Source organism: Chenopodium album, chromosome 27, assembly GCF_948465745.1.
Source record: "Chenopodium album chromosome 27, dcCheAlbu1.1, whole genome shotgun sequence".
NCBI classification, from domain to species: domain Eukaryota; kingdom Viridiplantae; phylum Streptophyta; class Magnoliopsida; order Caryophyllales; family Amaranthaceae; genus Chenopodium; species Chenopodium album.
The window spans coordinates 2,026,197-2,050,806 of NC_137860.1; the positions used below are offsets into that span (position 1 = coordinate 2,026,197).

Sequence of the window (24,610 nt, forward strand, 5' to 3'; positions counted from 1 at the left end):
GCAAAACCTTACTGATGACGTTGAACATAAACTAGTAATAATGGCTGCATTACAGAAAGTGGGAGAAATTACAATAGTATAAATAAAAATTGTTTACTACAAGAATCATTACAATTTACAAGTCAACCACCCTTAAGCCTTGCATATCTGAGGTGGAATGATCTTTCCGCCCTGCAATAATCATTGAAATCTGCAGACCTCTACTAAAAGCTTGGTTGAACAGCAACCTTGTTTGGAACTCGGAAACAAATGGAAACCACGACAATACAGCAATGGGCATAAAGATTATCAGTCCCATCACATATTCATAGGCTCTGCCGAGCTCCTTAATTGATTCCCAGAACTTTAAAGCTTTCAACAAACCCCTGCAAGTTTGCCCAATCTTGAAGAGGGCAAGAACAAGTAGGCACAATTGTTAGGCTTATGGTAGGAAACTCATAGTCAAAAGACAAGCTTGGACTGAGAAAGCAAATGGGCATGAATTAAAAAAGGATTGATATCGTGAATTCATGCATTAATGAGTGCATAGACAATCTGGATGGCACGAGGACATAGTAGTCGGTACAATCAGCTAGAGGTTATTTAGATTGCCACACTTAGAAATTCAATTCAGCACTGTCTTGGGATTGCATTGTGATTGGTAGTGTGTATGTGTGGCACATATGCAATAGTATCATAAATTCATAAGAACAAGAAAATGAAACAGACAAGAAAAGGATAAACGTATAACTTACTAGAAGCATAGCCCACCCGGTGGGCAAGAAAGCAAGGATAGAAGCAAATAGATCTTTTATGGTGAGGTTGCAGACCACAAACAGTACAGTCATAACTGATACAAAGCCAAGGAACAGGAGTCCTTTGAGAATTCTAAACATTAGCTGAAAATCAGTACCAAATCTCCTCCTTCCCATCGAGACCATCTGATGCCAAGAGCAAATAGCCATTGAAAAATTACTATAGGCGGTATAGTATTTAGATTCATTAGCGGAATAAAAAGAAATACATGTAAAAAGAAAATATTTGCTTGTAGAAGAAATCATGTGCTTTACTGAATGTTATTTGCTTCAAAACCCATGGTCAAGGAAATCAATAAAAAATAAATAAATAAATAAAAAATAAAAAATTCATAATACCACCTTTTAATTATCATTCATTGCGTTTAAGCTTCAAGTTGCAAAATTTTAAATAATTGAAATTATGGCCTAGGCATAACACAAGAGGGAAAATAGGTGATAACTTGCTTATGTTACCTTCAAAACAAGAAGAACAGTAGCCATGACGACCCAAGAAAGTGCATAGACCTATCAGAATAAAATCACAGATAAAAGTCAAGATGTAAGCTGCAGCAATGTATAACGAAAATAAAAACATGGGATAGAATAATACCAAGACACTCCTGCTTCCATGAGCAATATCAAGATGGTACACAATTCCGTATTGGTAAAGGAAGAAGCGAAGAGAGAGGACTATTTCCAAGAACCGTCCCCTCACAGTTGTATGCTTCAGGTGTTCTTGTTCTCCATCCCACCATGATTCCCAGCTTTTATCTGGCTGTATACCTATTCCACCACGATTTCCCATCCACCTTTTCCAGTCTGTCCAGTCATCGACTGTCTTTTGCCAGTCAAATCCAGATGGATTAAAGAGGAACGGAGCAAACAGCCAAGAGACGACAAGAAACCACATGGACCACGTAACAAAAAGGTAAAGATTTGAGCTGCGGTATGAGTCCCCATAGGCTTCATAAACAATTAAAAGAATAAAAAGTTCCAGAGCTTTCACAAAGTGACTTCGTGAATACCGCCTATAATTGTCTGCAAATTTTGCATGGAAAACAACAAAACCACGCCCTGTCGCTCGATACTTGGAACCTCCATGTAAGATAGTTCTTCCATAGTAATGTGCTTTTGTCCCTAACTGGAAGGTAAAGAACACAGAAGCCAGCTGAAGTTGCATGATTACAAAATCACCTATTGCTGTTCGAAAGCCTCTTTCCAAGCCAATTTCCATAATCATTGGAAGTACTAAAAGTACACCAATTTGAAACATACTTTGTGGTGCTAGAGCCTCTTCAAGGGCCTTGGTTTGATTTATTGTTGCACTATCTATAATCGATTTCTCTAGCCCACTCAATACCATGTACAGACGTCCATACAAAAATATGTATACAGTCAAAACAGTGACCTGAAATGTGGAACAAGATGAGATATATTATAGAGATATCCGAAGCAATAGATTTTAAATGCAAATCAAACAAGTCCCTCCTTAACTCCATCAGCCTAGACCAATTTCTCCAACAATTTTCACTAATTAAAACAAATGGGAAGATAATACAGAAACTGCTAGAAAAGTACAAGCATGTCAAGTCTAGCTAAATGCCCATTATAAGGGTAAAATACAGTTTGAGCAAAGAATGACGAGCAAACGATTTTGAGGATGTGTATTATTTCATTTTAACTTCATTGGCGTTAGACTAACCTACTTTCTCTCAAAATGACTTCCCTGATATTAATATTTCTTAGTGCATTTGAAGAACAATATCCATAGTATGTTGACTGGTTACCATCTCACTATTCAACATATGAATTTCAGATAAGACAATCACAATTATACAAATTGGTTACCATTAAGCACTTCAATAATTGTCAGGGATCCATACCATGCTACTAAAATAGAAGCCCACTGTGGTGTAGTAGAATGAAAGCATCCTGTAAAAGTCAAATCGGCGGCCAAGTCGATAAACATCACGGCTAAGTGTTTGCTCACCATTGCCATTGGCAACTTTAGCCTCAAAAAGGGATATTTGATTCATTCCAACATCACGGCCTTTTCCCACCTGAATATACTCATGGTGTGTAATGAAACCTCCACGTAAGGTTGAATTATAACCTAAGAAGATTAAAGGAAATTAGCAAAGGCTACAGATATAAAATCTCTGTTTTTGAGATGTAAAAGGACATACCTGAGAATATATCTTCGCTCAAGTTAATGATTTTTGAAGCTTTGCTAATTCCTCCCCTGGTTATATGAAATAGTCTGTCAAATATATCAGGATGGCCATAATGGAAACGTACCCTGTTCAGAAACGACAGAAAATCAAACATAAGAAAGTTATATAACCATAAAGATGTTTTCTACTTTTCTATGTTTTATTGCAGATGATTGATGAGAAATGAGCCGGCAAGTGAATTGGTATGTACAAAAGGTTTGGCCTTGGTTGGAGACATAAGCAATGATATGGTAACGATTTAATAAAGCACGACAGAGAAATTTGTCAGTGACAGAATCTCATAACTGAATAAGCATCCACCTCTGGGATACTTTTACAGAATCTGAGCTGCTAAGCTGCAGACTGAACACACTTATTTGGCTTATTGAACAACAGGCTTACTTACCACTTCAATATATAGCAGTTGTGTTACGATGTTTTCTATCATTTGTTAACACGACCAAAGATCCTGAATGTCGCTTTTTTTTTTTTTTAAAAAAAAAAAAAAAGAGATGTACATCCATACATCATCAAATCGGGTCTCTTACCAGTAACTGCCTTTGCAAGAACATTCAATGTGATGACCTCAAATTAAACTTCAGGAAATACAAAAATAAAAATTAAAAAAAAAAAAATTGGCTCCTGATTTAAGGCTTTTTTGAATGATCGGTTATGGCTTGGTTACTTAGACCTTTTTTTCTCTTCAGGATCACAGTTCCAAATTTCAGTCAGCCTGACAGACTTGTGACACAATCAGATATAAGTCTAAGCTGGCAGGTTGTTGCCACAGTCAGGCATGTCTAAACCATCACATTAGGCCTACCTGTGGCCATTACACAAAGAAGATACATCCCAAAAATCTCTCCAAGACATTATCAAATGGTATTGAGGTTTCAACTGATGGATATGAGAAAATGTATGGTCATAAAAGTATAAAACTCATAGTCTATGGAGGCAATATTCCCATCCAAATGCTTGTAGGCTCTACTAAAAATATCCCACTCTGGTTTGTGCCATACAGTGATACAAAATATTTCAAAGTGTATGCTTTTCAGCAATAAACTAAGGATATATTGAATCATAATCAAAATAATAACCAATGCCCAAGTGCTTCACATGTGGCTGCCGCAAAGGCAGGGGAGGGTTAAATGTATTCAGCCTTACCCTTGAAAATACCGAGACACTATTCCAGTTAAGACCCTGCAATTGAAAAGTGTTGAATGCCTGCAGCTTCACCAAGAGTGACAAGCATACTAATCTATTATTTTTTATTAGGTCCATTTTATAGCTCAGGGAACTAAATCATGGGAGGTCATGATAGCCTAAAAGGTCAAATGTTGAAACATGTACTCCATCCTCAAATAATTGTCCTATATATTGCTTTGGTCATTGCATAAATAACTGTCATCTTGCCTTGCATGGAAAATTTACCGGTTTACCCCACCCATCTCGTGTGATGTGGGCTCCTCCACTGAATATTTCTCTCTCATGCTATCTACCTTCATATCTCATGTCATGTCCCCCCACCAGCTCTATGTCCCTCAATTTAAAAAAAAAAAAAAAAAGTTACCAAAATTTAAATTCCTTACAATTACTGTTAAGTGACAAAGTCTAAGAAGACATTCAATTGACGGAGAGCCTACTTTTTTGCAATGTCATGTAAGAAGTCACAGATGATACTTTAGTAATTTTAATTAGTACCAGCCTGTATCAACTTGCATAGACAGCATCGATTGTTGTCTTGGTGGCAACTGATATTAAAGGCCTTTACAGCTCATCAAATATAAGTTAAGCAAAGCTTAGTTTTATTGCTTCCACCGGCATGGTCAGTAATAGCTTGTAACTCCAGATTTTAAACAGATTTTAACCGGCATTGGCACTGGACATCTCATTTAAACAGATTTTGAAGAGGGAATGATCACCTCATTCAGCCCATATATAAAATGATTCATTGGCTCTTAATCTTAAGCGGGAACCAGGGTTATAAACACAGTTATGGTCAAGATCGTGGCACTAGTTACACTTAGTGGAAGTGTGCTTATCTGAACTTATTAAATCTAAAATAAGTGAAAATAAGTTGAGGAGAACCAAGCCTTGGGAAAATTCAAAAAGCCAATACGTATCAGCCAAAGGATTGCATATCAGACAATATTGAACCATGACAGCAGTGCTACCTCAGAGGGTTGGCCAGGACTCGCTGACCAATGGTAACAAAGCTAGTCTCCTGATTGGACATGAACCACGCTAGAGATGAAACACTGAAATATAAACACAAACAGAATCACAAACATGTTATAATCTAATGTTCTTGCATAAAATGGTTGTAGAGAAAGGATGAAAGGCCAACCTTCCAGTGAAAATATGCTCCCTCAAACCCAATATTGTAGGTTTTCGACGCTTACGACGTGACTTTTGAAACTCTTCCAAAACATTTCTCATTTTAAAAGCTTCTTCAAAATAATTATCCTGTGACACAAATGTAGAAAGAGAGGTATGAAAACCCAAAATTACTACCGTCTTGGCATGTAGTGTATTTAAACATATTAAAATATAAAATAAATCCAACAACATTGTCTGTGTCCTATATATAGAATATAGTTATTTATTTATTTTTTTTATAAAAAATCAGCATACTTAAACACAGTAAATTGAATAGGCACAGCTAATCCCATCCATGGATAAAAAAAATATATATATATAAATTGATGGATGTACTATCCCTTCCAAAATTACTTGTCATGTAAGGCTAATTCCGTAATATAATGGCTCCAAGTTAGGGCTGCTTAGTAAATCGTAGGAATGAGTCGTAAAATTGTAAGCTTCTACTCCCTCCGTCCCATAATGTCATGCCTGTATTCCATTTTGGGTGTCCCAAAATGTTGTGCCTGTTTCTAAAAATAACCCATAATCATTACTTTCTTTTTATCTTTCCCATACAAAATACATATATACCCAAAAAATCATTACTTACTTTTTCTTTTTTTTTTTCATACAATATTCTCTACTTTTAATCTTTCCCATACAATATTTTCTACTTTTTATCTTCCCAATAAAATATTCTACTACTTCCACCATTCTCCTTAATTACCGTATTTTTTGAGAAATAGGCACGAAATAATGGGACGGAGGGACTACATATTTGCTCAAAAAATTATATGCAATTCGCACTTGAATTCTAAAGTACTAAAAAATTATCCTCTAACCCAATCTCATAGATTTGAAAGTTGTGATGAACAAAATTATAAAACCAACACAATCATTAATAGAATTAATTGGTGAATAACATGTAAGAATGATTTTATCATTTCAAGTAGTCATTGTAGGGATTGTATCACTGGATCATAAGTTTGTATTACAATTCAAATATTTATCTTGATAGGAATAAAATGTCCTACTTAAAATTGAGACCAGCCACATATTTTTGGATCATATAATAGTAAGATTCTAAGATTCAAATCACATTCTAACAACCATGATTAAGGTAACAATTACTTCTGGCAGAAGTTATAGTAGTAATTTTGTACTCCACATAGGATACAATGATACATACACAGTTTCCTTAAAAGCATCTTTTTTATCCTTTCAAGTGTGTAAGTAGTTAAAGCTCTCTTTTAATTACTTAAGGTCAAGGAGGAAAACTAAAAGAGCAAAAAATTAAGCTTAGAATTCTATCTAATCATAAAAAGAAATTCTCCTGTGTTCAATACAGCAATGCTTTACTTTATACCATCCTCTTTACTCTAGTAGCTATCAGTACCCACTCACATCAACCTATCCCTTCAATTCCTGCTTCCAATTTATCCAATCATATACCAAAAAATAGCATATAATACTGAACATATATTCAAGTCTTCCTTTTTCATTAGATTATATAGTAACTTTGGGGTCTTTTGACTCTATAAACCCAAGCCCCCTACCTGCCATTCTCTCTCAGCCCCTTAACAAGAACCTTGCTTTCAGAGGTCAGAAAGGGGACATTAACTGATAAATGAATGATGACTGACCTGGTTCATGTCTATTGTTTGTAGGGCCTCTCCACGTGTAAAAATAATGGCATGATTTTGGTTCTCAGGCTTGCCTTCACCGATTTCTGTAGGCGGACCCGGAAGCTTGATCCGATATATTTCCTAAAACACATGTAACTTAGTCAAATTACAATTATGTCACAAACTAGGAAATGGATTGCACAATACTAAAACATCAGAAGTAGAGGGTACTTGAAAACTAAAATTGCTATTAGGGATCAAACAAGATAGCGCAGTTCACTTGTCAGATATATAGAGCCCTCAGGGAACTGAGTTACTCTGTAAAAATACCTAATTTCTTTCCCAAGCATACAAAAACTCCAAGAGCTCAAATAAAAACATAAAACCCTAAGGCATTGTGCAATACAAATAATGCTAAAACAAAGATTCAGCAAACATGGTTATGACAGGATCATCATACTAATTAATTACCTTGTACTAGCGGTTTAAGATACCAATACAACGAGGAAATATTATCTTATCCCTGGCCACATACTAGAAGGGTTTTCATCTTTTTTAAAAGACAAAAGTACGAATAATCAAGCAAGTAGGATGTAAAATAGAGTATAATTCTTAAAATAAAAATAGATTTATGGCTTGCAAAAAGAACTTGTGAAATATTGTGCAGGTTTATCTTTTGCTTCCGGTGACATAAATCTGTTTCTGCCATAATAAATGCAGAAACAGGGCTAAGATAAAAGATTGATTAGTACATAAAGAAACATCTTTAAAAGCTCCATACCTCATCCAACTTGAGACCGGCTTTGACCAGAACAGAGTAATAGACCTTCCCATTGTTCTCAGCAACTTTCTCCTCTCTCTCATCTATGTAAGCAACACGCAAAGATGGGTACCTACAAATTTACTACATTACTAAAACATGTGGGGAGTTTATACCTTATTTAAACTACAATTCACTTGTAAAAGAAACTTACGTAATCATGAGATTTAGTATGTTATTTGCACAGCTTCGTTCCCTAGCATCACTAGATTTTTTCTGATTACCATAGACTTGACAAGAGACAACATAAGTGAACTTCAAATCAGTGAGAGATTGAGAATATTCAAAAATCTTCTTATGTGTTTCACTTTTCTCAATGGTTCGGTAGCCAGTAAAGATAGCTGTCAGGGTAAAAAAAGATTGAGTCATAATTTATACATTATACTCGGTGCTAATAATTCCAAAAATTAATTGAAAAATTAAAGAGAAATATAATATACCCGTATCTTCAGCATATTCCAAGAAGCACTGAAGCTCCAAAGCCAGACGATAATACATCATTCCTCTAACTAGAGCACACAAACAGATAAGCTTGAGTGACAGCTACAACCCATACAAAGAGAAAAATAAAAATCAGCATGTTATGCACACCTGTTCTAGCTAGTGTTTGCCCTCTATAAGATACCCAATGACGAACCAACTCCTTCGTGTCTTTGCTAGCATATCCGAGTTTTGGATCATTTACTCTTTCCCTGAAGTTATTCCATTCATCTGGAGTGATTCCAAGTTCCCCACAAAGAAATACAATCATAAGCCAGAACTTAATGAAGAAACAACAGAAGACAGAATATGAACATATAAGAATAAAACAACAGAAACAATAACCATAAAATAAGACATGAACTTGCATGCAGCAACTGCGAGGCTGACATGCAGAAAATAGGGATAAGGGCAAATAGGGGAGAACCCTGTATTCTGTTAGAAGAAAAAGGTGGCAGTGGTGTGAGGAAATAATTATGTGTGTTGAGAGCACTGTAGTGAGAGGGAAAAAAAAAAAAGACAAAAAAAAAAGGAAGAATAAAAGAGAAGATGGAGAAGGATTTCATTCAGGAAGTTGTTATTTGGTTGCTTGGGAGAGAGTTGAACCTCTCGAATGCTCAGTTGTAACCCCTTTTACTGCAATTTTCTCTTAAACCAAAGAAAACAATTCTTTTCCTTAATTGCTTGTTAATTCTGCAGATTAATTATCTTATTTATTAACTTTGATCTGAGTTCACCACAAAATCTCCTAACACTGGCACAGTTAGAAGGATCAAAACAAATATATGCAGGCTCAGCTCCACCAACCAAGGCAAGGTTAGAGAGGCCAATAGAAAACGAAACACAGAGGAGACAATATTATGACTAACCTGGATATATCTTCTGCAGATAGAATAAGGTTGAAATTCCATCCTCATTTTCTTCGTGAAGTTCATCCCATGAATAGAGAACATCTTCTTTGTAATAAGGGGTCAAAACACTATAATATGTGAAAAGAAATAGTAATGATTAATTGATTTGTAGAAATAGAATGGATAAGGATTGTTACTTTTAAAACAAAGGAAACCATCGAAATCAGTTTAGGATCATACGCCTGATTATTACAGGCTGTATAAATTAAGCTATTTGGAAGAGGTCCAACAGACCAACAAGTCCGTCCACAGGTCCCCCACTCCCACCAGCAAAAAAAAAATTAAAAAAAAAATTAAAAAGATGAAAAGAAAAACTCTGACCCAAAAACAAGCCTTATGGTGAAGTATTAGCAAATTAGGCCCAAATACAAAGAAGAGTCAAGGAAGAAAAGATTCAGTATCTTTTCGAGGTCAAACTTATCACGCTTATATTGGATTTGTAACTTTCAAGCCCATGCATTGAACGGGCTTAAAAGTAAAAAAAAAAAAAGAAAAAAGAAAAATCATATGTGTAATGTTATTGTTCTACTTTGTATAATTTTATTCTCAGTGTACATCCACGCTTTTATTATTTCTACATAGTCACTCTTACTTGAAAATATATAATTACAACATTTGGAATTTGACACTATTTACACACTCTCCTTTAAAAAGTCTTTTATAAATTTTACTAGCATATAATAAAATATAAATATAATGTGCATTGAAAAGCGTGAAACTCCCAACATTGCAAGTAAAAATGAAAAAAGTGTATAGCATTCTCTCCCTCATGCCTTCAAATTTTAAGAAGAAAAACAACAGTGAAAATCAAACAACTAAAGTACAGAAAGAACTACAAGCTTATTTTGAAGGTCTCACCTAAAGGAAACCATATTGCGAACATAGGGAGCTGATGGCATGGTCATGAATAATGAATTAGTAAAAAATGTCATTCGTCGGCGTGCTTCCAGATTTGTAGGAACATTTATTGCAGACTCCTTCTCACTCAAGAGAACATGTAGCCGAACAACCTGGGGGGATGGAAGAAAGGGTTATATCTGAATATATCTGGTACTAAATAAGTAAGATGTGAATACCTTTTCCCTCCACGATTTATTACGTAAGAGTAAGATGTTTATCCTTTCAAACCTCTGCTCTCTTTTGCCATCATCATTGATTTGATGGTCTTGTTGAGTGCCTTGAGTCTTCTTAAAGATACTAGAACATCAAGAACAAAATAAGTAATCCGGTTAACCAATTGATCCAAAGTTTTTCTGACTGCTAGATCTAATAATGTAGTTCTTTATTTATTTAGTTGCAATGTTTTGAATTTTGCACAATCTTCGGTAATTTATACTTAAGATATATAGTCATGTGAGATCTCGTTAGTTTCATCTCAATGTATATTCAAAATAGTAACTTTTTTTAAACCTTACTTGTTGACGATTACAGTCATTAATGGTTGAAATTATGCATTCGCAAGTGTAAATGACATCATGTGTAATGATATCCACAATATCCTGGAGAACATTTATTATATGAGACTGGACTTCATAGAGCTTACCCAAGGTCATTATAAATGACATCATGTGTAATGATCTCCACAATATCCTGGAGAACATTTATTATATGAGACTGGTATAGGTCTTCATCCGTATAATCACTGTCACTCAGCTGTAAAACATGCAATCTTGTGAGAAAGAGCATAAAGAATACATCACCAACATCAAAAATCACCATCAACTCAATGCACAAAATTCAAGGACTCAGATGTTCACAACCAAACTCCTGCAACTGCAATGGCAGAGAGCAGTTTTTTGTCGGGCCATTCCACACAGGGCACTCATCATGAAAATATTGACAGAATAGCTAAAATAAATACCGAAAAGGGGAGGGAGAGTCAGGCGAAGATGAACATTATGAAAAATCTCACCAGTAATTTCAGAAACCTCTCCAACTTGGCATGAAGAAAAGGCAGTCCAGCCATACGAAAATCAGCTAAAAATTTGTGCTCCTGTATGCTAGTTTCTACTTTTTCACATATTTGTCTAATTGCTCTGAAACAAATGAAAAGAATTAGTAAACAGGTTCACTTCTTTTAACATTTTAAAACTCTATAGGAAGCTGCTCTCTGTTAAAACACAGGCCAATGGTAGAATAGAAACAACTAGCTTACAGTTTATCTTCTCGATCATCCAAAAGCTCAAAGAGAATTTCCCTAAGGGTTTCATAGCATTCAATCACAGCTGAATACATGTAGTCGTCATCCTTGATCTTGTTGAATAACTCAGAATCGTCCTTTTTCTTAAAATCTTTCGCCATATCTAGTGCTATAGGAATCTGTTAAACATTGAATCACAAAGAAGAGAGCAATACAACCATCAAAGTCAAACCAGCATACATATATGATAATAAGGTCACAAATAGTTAGTGAAAGGGCACACCTTGCTAGCAAGAAGGAAAGGAGGCCATTGAACAACTGAAACCTGACTTGATGTGTATGGTACAAGAAGCAAATCTCTCTCCCTATGTAGAAAAGAAAGTTAAGTAGAAGAATAAAGAAAATGAAAAGAAATTAGGCTGATTCGACATATTAAGCTAATTATCTGGTCTCAAGCAAGATGACCAACCTGTGGCTGATCAAATCTTCTAGCCGCAAATAATGTATAAATTCATTCCACACTTGAGAGAATTTTGCAACATTTTTTCGAGCCTCCTTATCTTCTTCCTACACATTATATGTATTTTAGCTTAAAATATATAAACAATGAAAGATATTAAACATGGATTATATTATACATGAGTAAACAACTAAGATATCATTGATAAAATGGAACTACCTCTGGGCTATGATGAGTTTCCCTTTTCATTCTTGGGACAAGGCGTTTCTTGAAAGCTATAGGCACGGATTCAAATCTGGAGCGCAACATCCCAAGAGTGCGTATCTTTATAGGGAAACAAAGTGTCAAATTAGCAAATATTTCATCTTTTTGGTTTTCACTTCAAATTTTTTAAAGAATAAGTAGAACCATAGAACAACCCAAATCACAACTCAACAATTGACATGTCCTGGTCTTATCAGAGGATGGAGATACTTCCTTTTGTTTTTTAGATTTTAAATGCCCCAATTTGACTAGGCACTTATGCCAATGTGGAACTTTGACAGATTATATCTAATATTGTCAACGAGTATAAATTATAAAAAGTAAATTTTTTTGAAATTAAACAATGAGACGATTCTAACAAGCAACCATATGATTACTTTTTTTTCTTATGCAACATTGGTCAAAGTTGAGTATGTATATAGTGCGAAAAGTCAAACCAGGGAACTTAAAAAAAATGGAGGGAATACTTCAACTGAGGGCTCATGGGTTCAAATCTAGGCACCAGTTTAGTAAGAGAAGGTTTCACTACAGCAATTTCGGCTTTAATTTATCTCTTTCATAAGATAAATTCACCAATATAGAGCATGGACAAAACATCTATTAAATGTTGCATTACAAAATTGACAATAAAAGCACAAACCTCGCCCAAGTGACTGAAAGCTCCAAGGATGCCACCAACAATAGTAGAAAATATAGCATACCATATTTGTGCATCCATAAGATAGACCTAAACATGAAAATAAGGGTACAATATTAAGTTACCACAGAAACTACCAAAATGTAACAAAGTAAAACATTTCATCTACTTCTGAACCACTTACGAGAACAACTGGAGCCCATATAGCAATGATAATACCAAAATTGTGTGTCGCTGCATGTACAACAAATATAATTAAAGTCAGTTTATGGTGAACCATCTAAACAAGAAATCATGGTATTCGCAAAAATCGAGAAAAAGCTTACCATTAGGAAAGAACTCATGCCATTCGTAGTTATCAACTCTCATCCCCCAAATTAGCTTTGTTGGCCCAACTAATGGCAAGATCTATGCACCAATTATGAAGTATTAGAACTCGATTGAACTTTACTTGAAAATTTGAGCACAATAAAAAGTATATTTTTTTCCGATCCTTCAACAAATTCCAGGGTATCTAAACTTCCTACAACATTATCATAGCAAGAAAGTAATTTTTATAATGTTTTGGAAGGGATGATTGAGGCTCAGGGGTAGAGGAGACACGATTTCATTGTACCCATTATTTATTAAAAACATGACTGAAGTAGATTCCAAGATTTTATATTAATGTAATTTTGAAGTTTTAATTAAGATCTCAGACCTATTACATAAAAACACAAACCCAAAGTCATATGTGTATCTCTAACTAAATTCTCCCACTTTTTTGGAAATTTTTTTATATATAATGAGTAGTGAGGATCATTAATAGTTGTAATTTAGTTTTCCTTCTCCTATTTCATCCCCTTAACTAAAGTTAATTTTTCTCCTCCCCTTATCCTTCCCTCTCTCGTTATCACTGTCTTTGTCCCTTTCTTCTACTGAGACAGCTTATGTGTTGCATGGATCAGAAGACTAGTTAATAAATATTTATAGTAAAGAGATATTGAATTATCAATGATAAAGAAATTTATTCAAGGGAACGCAGTTTAGTACAGGGACAAAGTTCCACATCAGAATAGCAGAGAATATTTAGAAAATCTAGAAATAATACTGTACAGCTCAATGAATCCTCATGCATTAAACAACCAAAAATACTTTATTGGCAAAAATGCAATAGCACATTCATACTGAGCCAAACTTACCTCCACATAGTAACTAAATGCCAGCTTGCACATTAACAGCAAGATCCAGAACAGCATATACCTGAAAATTGTTGATATTTCCATGGTGTACCACAAGCAAGAGCATAATAATTAACAACACAACATAGATTGTACAAATAAGTAGAGAAATCATGGAGCATGATATGATCAACAACAAAATTTGAAGTCAATTAATCTCTCCTAAATACATCAATACAAAGTGTCCTTACTTTAGAAGGGAAAATGTGTCTTCATGCATGCCTCTAGCGATATACAATTTCGGCTGCACCAGCAAAAAAAAATGAAGTTCAACAATGTTCCAAAATAGCAGTGGCTTGCAAGAGGTTAGCAGAAAAAATATAAACATTGCAAGAATGAAAGATGCAGAATATGCTTACCTGAGCCCACCACATAATGAGAATAATGATACGTGAATTCGATCTTTCCACAAATTTTCGTACTGGTGGAAAGAAAAATAACAAAGCAGCCAAAATGTTAGGAGCCATGTATAAGGCAATGGCAACTTTGAAAAATAAAGGACTCCTAAGATCTCCTGCCCAGCTTGTGAGGAAGTCTACGAGCCCTGCTGGATTCTGCACATAGCTGGTATAGCCTATAGGCAACACTATAGCCCACATAGCTGCAACAACAAATTTCAAGAGATATCGCAGTATTTGAGAAAACTTCAAGCTCCCCCAAGCCTTCCAACTGAGAACTATATCCAGTGTTGCTGCACATAAGAAGTGAAAAGAACATTAACTATTAACATTAAACATACGATAATCCTAGAAGAAAACCCTCCAGCATGTGAAAAAAGGAAAGACTTTCTGCACAATAATTTTCCATCATTAATCGAGAATTCATCAAGAAAAATGCCAATTAAACAAAGAACGCAGATAATAACCATCACCATGATCCTATCATTGACTTAGAAATGACTCTGCAAATGAGCATTATCAGCCTCCGAGCACTCCATTGCTCATGGATACAGGGAAAGTGCTTAGAGTTAAGTGGAGAAAGCTTAACAAAAAAAAAATACAGAAAATCAGGGAAGAAATTTAAGGAAATCATAGATATGTTAGAATTGGGAATGGTGAGGAGCTTCTGTGACCATATATAGGGAAGGAAAGCTTGTGCACGGGATTATTGAGATAAATCGAGGGAGAATGCATCCACATACACACTACCATGATAATCCAAACCTCACAACAGAAGTCATTTTCCAGTTTGGACTTAAATCCCATACCCACAGCTACTTACATCTACAGCAAGAAACACATGACCAGCCAATCAGAACCCAGGTAGAATTCAAAGAGTAGAGATGTTGAAGCATAATCACATTAATCAACCATCAATTTAGATAATATAGACTCAATTAACAAATTGCTCATATAAAGTACCTCCCATGAAATTGAGGAAAGCAGCAGTAATGAATATGCTTAAAACAGTGTCGAATACATCCGGATCAAATATTGAGGTAATTGAACCAGAAGAACTCCATGCAACAATAACCATTGTCTGCAAACAAATTAGAATAATAGAAAACTATACTATCAGAATCTTCAATTTTCATTATTACTAGATACTAATAATGGTCAATATTAGAAATAACAAAGTCTATACTCAGAAGCTACCTGAAAAGCAAGTAAGAAGAATATCCACATGCGGTCAAAGCTTCTATAAAGGTGCCAAAAAGTACGCATTTCGACAAAATTTGTCTTAGGCTTCCTCTTACCAATAGCATCCTGATGGTCATGCTCATGCCTCTGCAAAAGAAGACATCTATTTCATTACAAATTTGCATCTTGTACATGATAAAATACATGATTAAATGCAAGAGCAGAAGACCCTGTACATGATAGTTTGTGTCTCGACATGAAAAATTGGAATTTCTGCCTATAAGTAACATTAATATATAACACCCCCCCCCCCCCCAAAAAAAAAAAAAAAAAAAAAAAAAAAAAAAATCAAATCTACAGGACTCAATAGTCAATATGTATGAAGAACTAGTTAATTACAATATTAGCTTGTATAAGAAAATTGAGGTGAAATGACAAAATTCAATAAATAGAGTTACAGGTAATACCAAACACAGGCATAGAAAAATCTCAATTACAAGTTAGATCAGGAAAAGTTATATTATATGAAACCATTTATTGTGTCATGAACCCATAACCATGATGTGTATCCTATATGTCCTCACAAGTATTGATTCTTCAAAATAAAAGTCAATACAAAATTACAAATGCCTTCATCCAAACTGGAAGCTTTCAGTGGAGAAATCTGAAATCTTTTTAGACACCAAACAAAAAAAAACTCCAAGAATCCCTTGTTCCTTGGGCAAGTAAGGCCTATTCTCTTGGACTTATTAAAAAAAACTATCAAAAGAAAATATAGACATCCATAAAGTGGGGGATGGAAGTGGAAAAGTGGTCGATTTTGAGTGGGAAAACGGATATTCCAATGCAAAATTGGGTTTTAAGTTTGGAAAAAATTGGTTTAAGAAAGGAAGACCCCAAGCAGGTTGATTAAATAAAGCATGGTGCTTTATATAAGCATTAAATACACTTCCAAATATTAAAAAAAATACACTTCCTATATATTGAAAATTTAGAGATTCATGACAAAAACATGTGTAGATCAGTGTGAACAATGTTTATTTTTATCAAAATCTTTTCTTTTTTATGTACATTGATATACACATGTTTTTAGAAATGTATATAATGCTCTATCAAGGGTTGCATATAGCAATACCCTTAAAAAAGACAAATTAATAAGGGAAGTAGGAAGACCAGTAAAGGATGGATTTACGGAATCATAGATAATGTCAACACAACAGCCACTAAAAATCAATTTACTTACAGACATTTGTAAGAAGTATCAACAGTTGATATGCAAACATTTAGAAGAAGAAAAGTCAGATAATCCATAAGATAATGCTGATTATACAGGCAATAAAATTAAAGATGATTCTAATTTGTAAGCAAAACGACAATAAAATTGTAACAATAATAATTCTATTATTATCGATTTATCATTATGTAAGACTAATAAAATAAGAAAAAAGTTGTTCCAACAAAAATTCAGCTTAGATCAAAAAAATAATCTGAACAATAATTTCATTTGAGCATAAAACAATTTTAACCAATAAAAAACCAGTGTGTTCAACATAAAGCTTTTGGTCACCACAAAACAATTTTAATCTTCATATATCAATCTAATGTTCCAATCAGATGTTAGTTAAAAAGGACAATGCATCAATGCCTTAAATAAGATTCCTCTTAGAGAAGTTGTCCAACGATTGCTTCCAATACTTAAATAAGCTAACTCCAGTACTCCACAATCATGTTCTCATTTTCACAGCCACACTCTAGGGAACTAAAACGAAACAAGAAAATTTCCAATTGAAACAGGATAGCAGATGTTCTGAAGTGAACTAAAAAATCAACATGACAACAAAAAACAGAAAAGTTCCATCAAGACCGGATGTACATAATTGTTGTTTCAAAATCTACAAGTTAGAATCTTGGAATAGTAGTTGTTCACTATGACTTCAGTGCCATGCTTTATCTGATTTCATGTTTATCACTTAATATCATTTTAGCAACACTATTCAGAAAATAAGACATGACAGAAAAGAGATTCGGAAATTTGTTTATCAACAATCCTTATGTTACAATCTGCTTGTCACTCTTGTTGCACACCATGTTCTCTTGCTTACAATAAATGTAATAACAACCATCTCGACCACTGAAAAATACTTGGAAGAACACAGTTCCAGGATGATAACATTACAATTCATTATCACAATCACAGAATTAAAACAATATTAGTAAGCATTATTTTACCAGCTGTTTCTCCATTCTGTTAGGCTGTGTCTCCGTCCCTGGAGGATGTGTCTCTTTCTCTTTCGGAAAAAAGTCAGCAGTGCGATCCATTGGCCACCCTAACTTGAAACATTTTTTAGACCTATAAAAGAACTCGGTTTATAAGAAATATCAAATACGGCACAGAAACCGCTATATGCCCTTTAATCTTACCAAAAATATTCATTCAGATCATCATAATTTCTCCAAGCTGAGTGGCTTGCCGTGCCTCCTTTGTTTCTTCTTGCTTCCTTTTTGAACAATTGGCTGTCATTCGTTTGGGCGAATTTTACATATGGACAGTACAGACTACATTCATGTGAGAAAAACATACCTTACGAACAACGTCATAAATTGGAGTTATAATTTCCTTTAGAAAGAAATTTTCTCTATGCTCCATAGTTTGATAAGGCTCTCCCGTGATTGGATATACGTTGCTATACAAAACTCCATGAATTTCACTAGCCATCTACAGGCATTAGAAATACATAACATACATAATTTAGAGAAGGTGAGGTAACCAAAAAATGTTGATCGTGAATTGCGTCAAAGATTGATAAGATTTTCAATGGAAAATGTGATTATCACAAATCACTCAATTTCTTTTCAAGGTTTACATACCATATAATCTCACAACACACAAGCATGGAACATTTTCCTCCAGACCAAGCATCAGCAGTATAGCATTTTTGTTGATCATATATATGGGCTTCCAGTGACAGAACACAGTTCTAAAGAGAATTTTCTTTATAGATTAAAAAGTCATGTCAGGGTTATATATGCAATAAACAGCCTCAACAGCAAATATTTTAAGAGTTCTATTAGGTGTTATTCCCATACTCAATTCTATATGTTGGTCCCTAGTACTTTTGACAATTCTATTTAGTGGACAACAATCTTTTGGAATGTACATATTACCCTTCTCTTCTATTATTGAGAATTTTCACTCTATGCACCTTCGTCATATATTGGAGTTATAATTTCCGTTAATGTTCATGGCAAATGTGTGGTGTGTGTAATTGAGCAGACCCTCCCATACTTTTTCATGACCTTCCTCATATAGAAAAACAATCATAGAGACAAAATGAGAATAGGGATATTTTTGGGGGCCATGGTTTATGGCTGTTTATAATAGTTGTTAAGGAAGCTTTTTAAGAAAGACTTATATAGGTTGTGTTCTCAGGTTATTATAATTTTATCTTTGCTGAACTAGAGATAAACCATAGTGTTCAATTGACCTGAAAACATAATTATTGCTTAGTACTTTCATGCAAACAAATAGAAAATCGTTTGTTAAGCACCAAGAGATACTCCCTTCCATACCAGTTGAACACTTGAATTTTATGAAAATAACATGAACCCATGAAAAAATAGAGGATGAATATATATAGAGAATTTCGACCGAAGAAAGAAATTTAAACCAAACACTTTCAGATGTGATCACCAGTTACTTACATTATGGAAGATGTAGCATAGGCACTCGGGCATGAAGCGAACATTTGAAGCTTCACCCCAGATAAGGAGATAAAGTGCAATATACAAAAGTTCCGATTGCTGCTGATGATCAGCATCAGGAGGAAACCTTGAAAATTCCACGTGAAACCAAGTCAACAAGTGACCTATATGCCTTATTCTTGAGAATGGGTAGTACATTCTGGCTGTAAATTAGATAAACAATATTACTTCCATTCTACAGGACAAGAGAACTTACTTGAGATTTGATTTGCAATGAAGATAATCACACCATCTTTCATAATTTTTAAAAATCTTATCCTTTAGCTGGTGGACAGTTTGAGGGTCAAGCTGCATCCCTCAATCATCAAGTACTAATTAATCATATGTATCAAAACCTTAATAATAGTTAAAATAATAGATGTCAACCTACCACTTCATAGTCCCCGGGCCTTCTAACCCTTACATCCATGTTTGCAAGTATCAATATTAGGTGCTCCCTCTGATTTGCAACATTTCCTTTCTTTTACCGCAGAGAAAGGAAAAAAAGAGGAAAGAATGAAAGAAAGGAAAAAACAAATGAAACATCAGATATTGGCAACTATCAGATTGTGTAATCTAAATAAATAAAAGCATTGAATGAAATCTATAGATTATTCAACATACATAAACAGAAAAAAGAAACAAGATGATGTATGCATGGTTGCTTAGAGACAGTACCACAAAACACGTATTCTGATTATCAAATTCATCAAACCACCTTGCTATCTAAATTTAAAAGAATTTTCTATATGAATGGTACTCCAGTGGCACATGATTAAATCTGATTTTCCATTACTCCCTCCGTTTTTTTTAAGTACCCCATGTTGACTTGGCACATATGACGATTCAGAACTTTGATCAATAATATCTTTAGCTATTAATTAGTACAAATAATAAGAATATTAATAATCTATTCATTGAGACGATTCCAACAAGTACCCACAAGACTATTTTTTTTCTTATGTATAAATTACAAACATTGGTCCAAGTGGATAGTGCAAAAAGTTCCAATGGGGTACTTCAAAAAAAAACAGAGGGAGTATCATCTCGGCTATTTAAGACAAAAACGACACCCTCCCAAGCAAAATTGACTGAGCAGAAACTACCAGAGCCAAAAGACGAAATAGATACTGCTATATATAGAAGTCCCTTATCAGGCCAAAGAAGCAAGCCGATTGTGTTACCTCAACAACAGTATGTTCTAGTACATACATGGTATATCTAAAGAAGCCAAACTAGTTCATAAGTGAACCAGTGTACAAAACTACATACACAAACCAATTCGCACATTCCAAATTGCGGCTCACTAGGAGGATGAATGATATACTCAATACTATCCATTCTAAAGTAGACAGATGATTAGCCACACAGTATGACTGATGCAATCATTCTAGTTCATTTATATCATCAAGACCAATCCCTGATTTATCGCATTTGTCACCAAATGTAACTCTTTCGAATTGGAAGGTATGACACAAAGAGTTACATTTCCATGGTGATACTGTAAAATTCTTCATAACAGGACCAGTGGGACAATACTTATGACAGGATATTGGACTAGATCGTTATGGGGCAGTCACTTAGCTGGTGCTTTTATGGGCTAAGACAACGGGGGATTTAAAGGATCACTAGACTGTGAGATTCAAAGAAATTGGGATAATCCCTGCTTTGATTTTAATGGACAGTGTTCCCTCTTTTGCTTGAACTCCTTTTTCTGAGCTTTTATACTTTTTTCTTGTCAAACAAAAAAATGGAAACAAATTTTGGAAATCCAATCTACCAATCCTGCCTTTCAGACTATTAAATTTTTATCAGAAAAGGAGAAAAAAGCAGATCTTGTTACCTATGCTATAGTGGAAAAGATACTCATACAGAAAACATAGTTTCTTGTTTCTCACAATAACTAAGCAGCCAAGTAGTGATTTCATGTGGAACAATAAAAAAGTATAAGATGAATTTCAGGAAAAACAGGATACCAATTTGATATCTCAGTATAAATTGAGACTTCCACTAAGTAAACGAAACTAAATTGACTGAGGGTACATCAAAAAATATATGATCTTGATTAGTGATTTCAAGGAATGTAGTTGATCAGAATACAAGCTTTTCTCTTGCTAACACTCGTCAGAAAAAGCCTTGCTTCTCAAGGTTGGAGGAAAGAGCATTTTAGAGCTAAAATTGAAAAGGTTAAACTACTCAAAAAGGCCTAAAGCTGTATACCAGCTAAATTAATAAGCCTACCCTCCCTCAAGCCCAAAGCAGAGATGGAAAAGACCTTCATCAACAATGTTTACCTGAAACCCAAAGATGGATGCTAGCCAGTCGAGTATATCATTGATAGACTTGTCCTTGTACTCCGGCATAATAATATTATCACCTTGTGTACCGGACGATAATCGAGGCATGGGAAGATTGTCTGTATTGCGTATAGCCCGAATTGCAGCTTTTATCTGGATGTTTCAGACAAACATGTCGTCATTAAATTTACACAGTTACGGACAATGCAAAAGCACAGATGGAGAATGTAATTGACCTCAGGAAGTTCCATAATTGCTGGCTTAACTCCAATATCAAAGAGAGGAAGAATATTATAATGCTCATATTGCTCTCTATTCCTTTCCACTTCCTTGGCATAACTTTCTGTCTGCAATAAACTTGAATGTTAAGATTTAACCTGATACTATTGATATGAAAGGTAATGTCAATAATATAATAAACATTAAAAAAAAAAATGCATGAATCAAACCTTTTCATCGACTTTTGCATAGGGTACCACTGTCCTTAAAACGTCGTACAGCACAGTTGCTATCTGATAAACCTTGGCCATTTCTTCCCTTAAGAAAGCAACATAATTCAGAACCTAATGAGCAACAGAATTTATTTTGGGTACTACTGGGGCATAATAACACCCTATAACATATTTTGTGCGCTTCTCTATTTCACCTTAGACAGGATCAACAAACAATGATAAGTGCTTCCTCTGTCTCACATTAGTTGGAACACTTAACACTATATAAAGTTTTAGGAGGATTGTTACCCACTGTAACAATCATTGATATGAGAGGAGAGGGCAAGAGGGTAGGCTTACAGTGTCTTTGTTTGTGCACCCTGCCTAATGTTCTTCTCACAAAAGTCCTGGTAGAACTCCTGAATTTCTCTTGGATCACTTTTAGTCCTTGGGTGAGTTTCCACCTCCTCCTGTAATAAAGAGGATACAATACATTAAACTCTTAACAAAAAGCTTCCACAAAGGAGAACATTTGTCTATATATCACTAGGAGAATCACATAAGAATCAGTGACATTATATCTTCCCATAACCCCATTTGACCACATAAATGACCGATAGGCTTTAGTTTAATGAATACAGCACCAGTGCCATATATGAAACAGCAACGACGAGCAAGTATACTCTCCTTCTCTTTCTTATTTCTTTTCATGCTCGTTTTCCACATCAATATAAAAAAAAATAATAAAAAAAATTGAGAATAAACCATCTTCTAGATTTAGGCTCAAATATTCATTTGAATATTAATTGACTTAGTCTCTGTAAAAGAAGATCCTATCCTGTAGCAAGGCAACTGTTAAAGCATTTCACTTATAATGCAAATTTAGCAAAAAAAAAAATTGTGAACAGCATAAGATATACTTTCTGTCGATAAAAACATAAAGATAAGTCAATAATTAAACCTGTAATTATTAAGCCTAAATTAAGACTTCAGAAAGTAAGCAATGCAATTATGGAATTAATCTGATTCAAAACTCAAAAGGTATAAAACATAATTCCCGTTATTCTCCGTGTCTCATACAACTCTTGGAACAAGAAACAGCAAATTCATAGCTAAATGAGATGGTATTTTTTAATCAAGTCGATACATGGATGCTACCCACCCCCCAACATTCGGGTATTCAAGTTGCAAAACCTCCTAGAAATCAACTGCTAGCTTGCCCAAAAAAAATAAGGGAAAAAAATTGTTCAGCATAGAGATCTGGTAAAGAGAAGATCCCACCTTTTCAAGTCTATGTAATAGATATGTTTTGAATTGACGAACCCCTCGCCCACTTGATGTTGGGTCCATCTTGTGAGCCTTCTCAAATGCATGAAAGCGACCTAGTTGATCAACAGCATCAATTGAGAAAAAGGAACATCACAAAAAGAAGATTTATTGATACCAATATACTTGTGTCCTTTTCCAATCAATAGAACAACAATATAACTTCTGAGTCTGAAACAGATGATAAAAACAGCCATTTGTTGCATAAAAATAAAAAATAAAAATAAAAAGACCAAGACAAGCAGAAATGAAGCTGTTGATGCAGTAATATTCTGTAAAATAAGCAACTGGACAAACGGATTATGCCTGATTAGCTTTGAACTCTATGAACAGATTCCCATATTATGGTCAATATAGTAAACTATCAGTTCCTTATGATTCAGTATTACTCCGTATACCATAACTCCAAAAGACAAAATAATACCAATGCCATTAAACAACAAATCACCTGAATTTTGTGCTCAAACTCACTAAATTTGGTCATAAATTTGTCAGATATTGTATTGAGCTATCATAATTCATAATCCATTCTACAATTTGATATAGTACTACTAGTATATGCTTCTAAACTTATCTAAAGTAGCATTTTCGCGAAATCATCATCATAGAATGTCTACTTTCTACTATAAAATAAAATCAAACAGGAAAAAAAATGAAACAAACTAATTTATAAAATAAAATTCACATATACTAATTAAAGTTTTACCATTATCTCAATCAGTAAACACAAACCAAAAACAAATAAGCCTATACCCTTAAATTCAATTGAAACACAAAATTTAAATTAAATTAAATCAAAAATAAAACTCAATAATTCCAAAATTGTACAAAAAAATTAAAAAGATAGAGGAAAAAGAGATGAGATTACATAAATAAGCAACCCTAGGGTTTTCGGCTTCGACTTCATTAGCAACCCTAAGAATAGGAGCAATAACAGCAAGAGAAGAAGGAACAAGTTCACTATCAATCGGAATCTCATCTTTAGTCGGATCAATCATAGTAAGAGCTCGAGTCATCCGCCTCGACGGCGGCCGTGACCCTAAATCGCCTTTGCTCCCACTGGAACTCGCCATATCGCACCACCACCGGCACCGCCACCGTATGTAGTATCCACAAATCCAGTCTCTTGATTTTTCGAGTCGAGATTGAATATAATGAAATGAACAACATTGTATTGAATGATTTAGAGGATGATGAAGATACTTTGTGTAGGAAGTGGGGCAATGAATCCAAGGTAGTGCTTTTTCTTTATCGCTTTTCTCTTTGAGCAAGTAAAGAATTGCTGGAATTTTTATTTGTTTTGGTTTTTTTTTTTGTCTTTGTTTGTG

At 34.5% G+C, this 24,610-nt stretch overlaps 1 protein-coding gene across 2 annotated transcripts; it reads right to left on the bottom strand.

The window, feature by feature from the left end:
• Window positions 1-24,569, bottom strand: LOC145621474 (callose synthase 7-like). 2 transcript variants are annotated; one of them, XM_081676208.1, is made up of 42 exons: window positions 24,151-24,569; window positions 23,238-23,338; window positions 22,317-22,426; window positions 21,975-22,062; window positions 21,762-21,872; window positions 21,523-21,678; window positions 19,620-19,709; window positions 19,446-19,537; window positions 19,190-19,316; window positions 18,069-18,203; window positions 17,909-17,985; window positions 17,717-17,837; window positions 15,503-15,634; window positions 15,269-15,386; window positions 14,267-14,598; window positions 14,099-14,151; window positions 13,869-13,929; window positions 13,014-13,095; window positions 12,872-12,921; window positions 12,691-12,777; window positions 12,006-12,110; window positions 11,796-11,893; window positions 11,610-11,691; window positions 11,342-11,505; window positions 11,099-11,222; window positions 10,730-10,839; window positions 10,263-10,383; window positions 10,045-10,196; window positions 9,145-9,254; window positions 8,387-8,506; window positions 8,236-8,304; window positions 7,950-8,136; window positions 7,757-7,868; window positions 6,994-7,116; window positions 5,337-5,455; window positions 5,164-5,247; window positions 2,963-3,075; window positions 2,660-2,889; window positions 1,387-2,184; window positions 1,251-1,301; window positions 735-920; window positions 1-382 (listed from the first exon to the last, which is right to left on the bottom strand). In XM_081676208.1, the coding sequence occupies exons 1-42, from the start codon at window positions 24,353-24,355 to the stop codon at window positions 116-118; spliced, it is 5,853 nt and encodes a 1,950-aa protein (XP_081532334.1). In that variant the 5' UTR covers window positions 24,356-24,569; the 3' UTR covers window positions 1-115. The 2 variants fall into 2 exon arrangements, with proteins under 2 accessions (XP_081532334.1, XP_081532335.1); XM_081676209.1 differs by lacking the exons at window positions 22,317-22,426; window positions 23,238-23,338; window positions 24,151-24,569 and having other exon boundaries at window positions 21,762-21,868; window positions 21,975-21,995.
• Between the last annotated feature and the right edge of the window lie 41 nt (window positions 24,570-24,610).

Excerpts from the sequence above, each read along its gene's own strand:
- LOC145621474 (XM_081676208.1), bottom strand. The coding sequence starts at position 24,355 with ATGGCGAGTTCCAGTGGGAGCAAAGGCGATTTAGGGTCACGGCCGCCG. Across the intron at positions 2,890-2,962 it reads GAGCGAAGATATATTCTCAG|GTTATAATTCAACCTTACGT; the intron begins GTATGTCCTTTT and ends TAATCTTCTTAG. Across the intron at positions 383-734 it reads CCGGGTGGGCTATGCTTCTA|ATTGGGCAAACTTGCAGGGG; the intron begins GTAAGTTATACG and ends GCCCTCTTCAAG.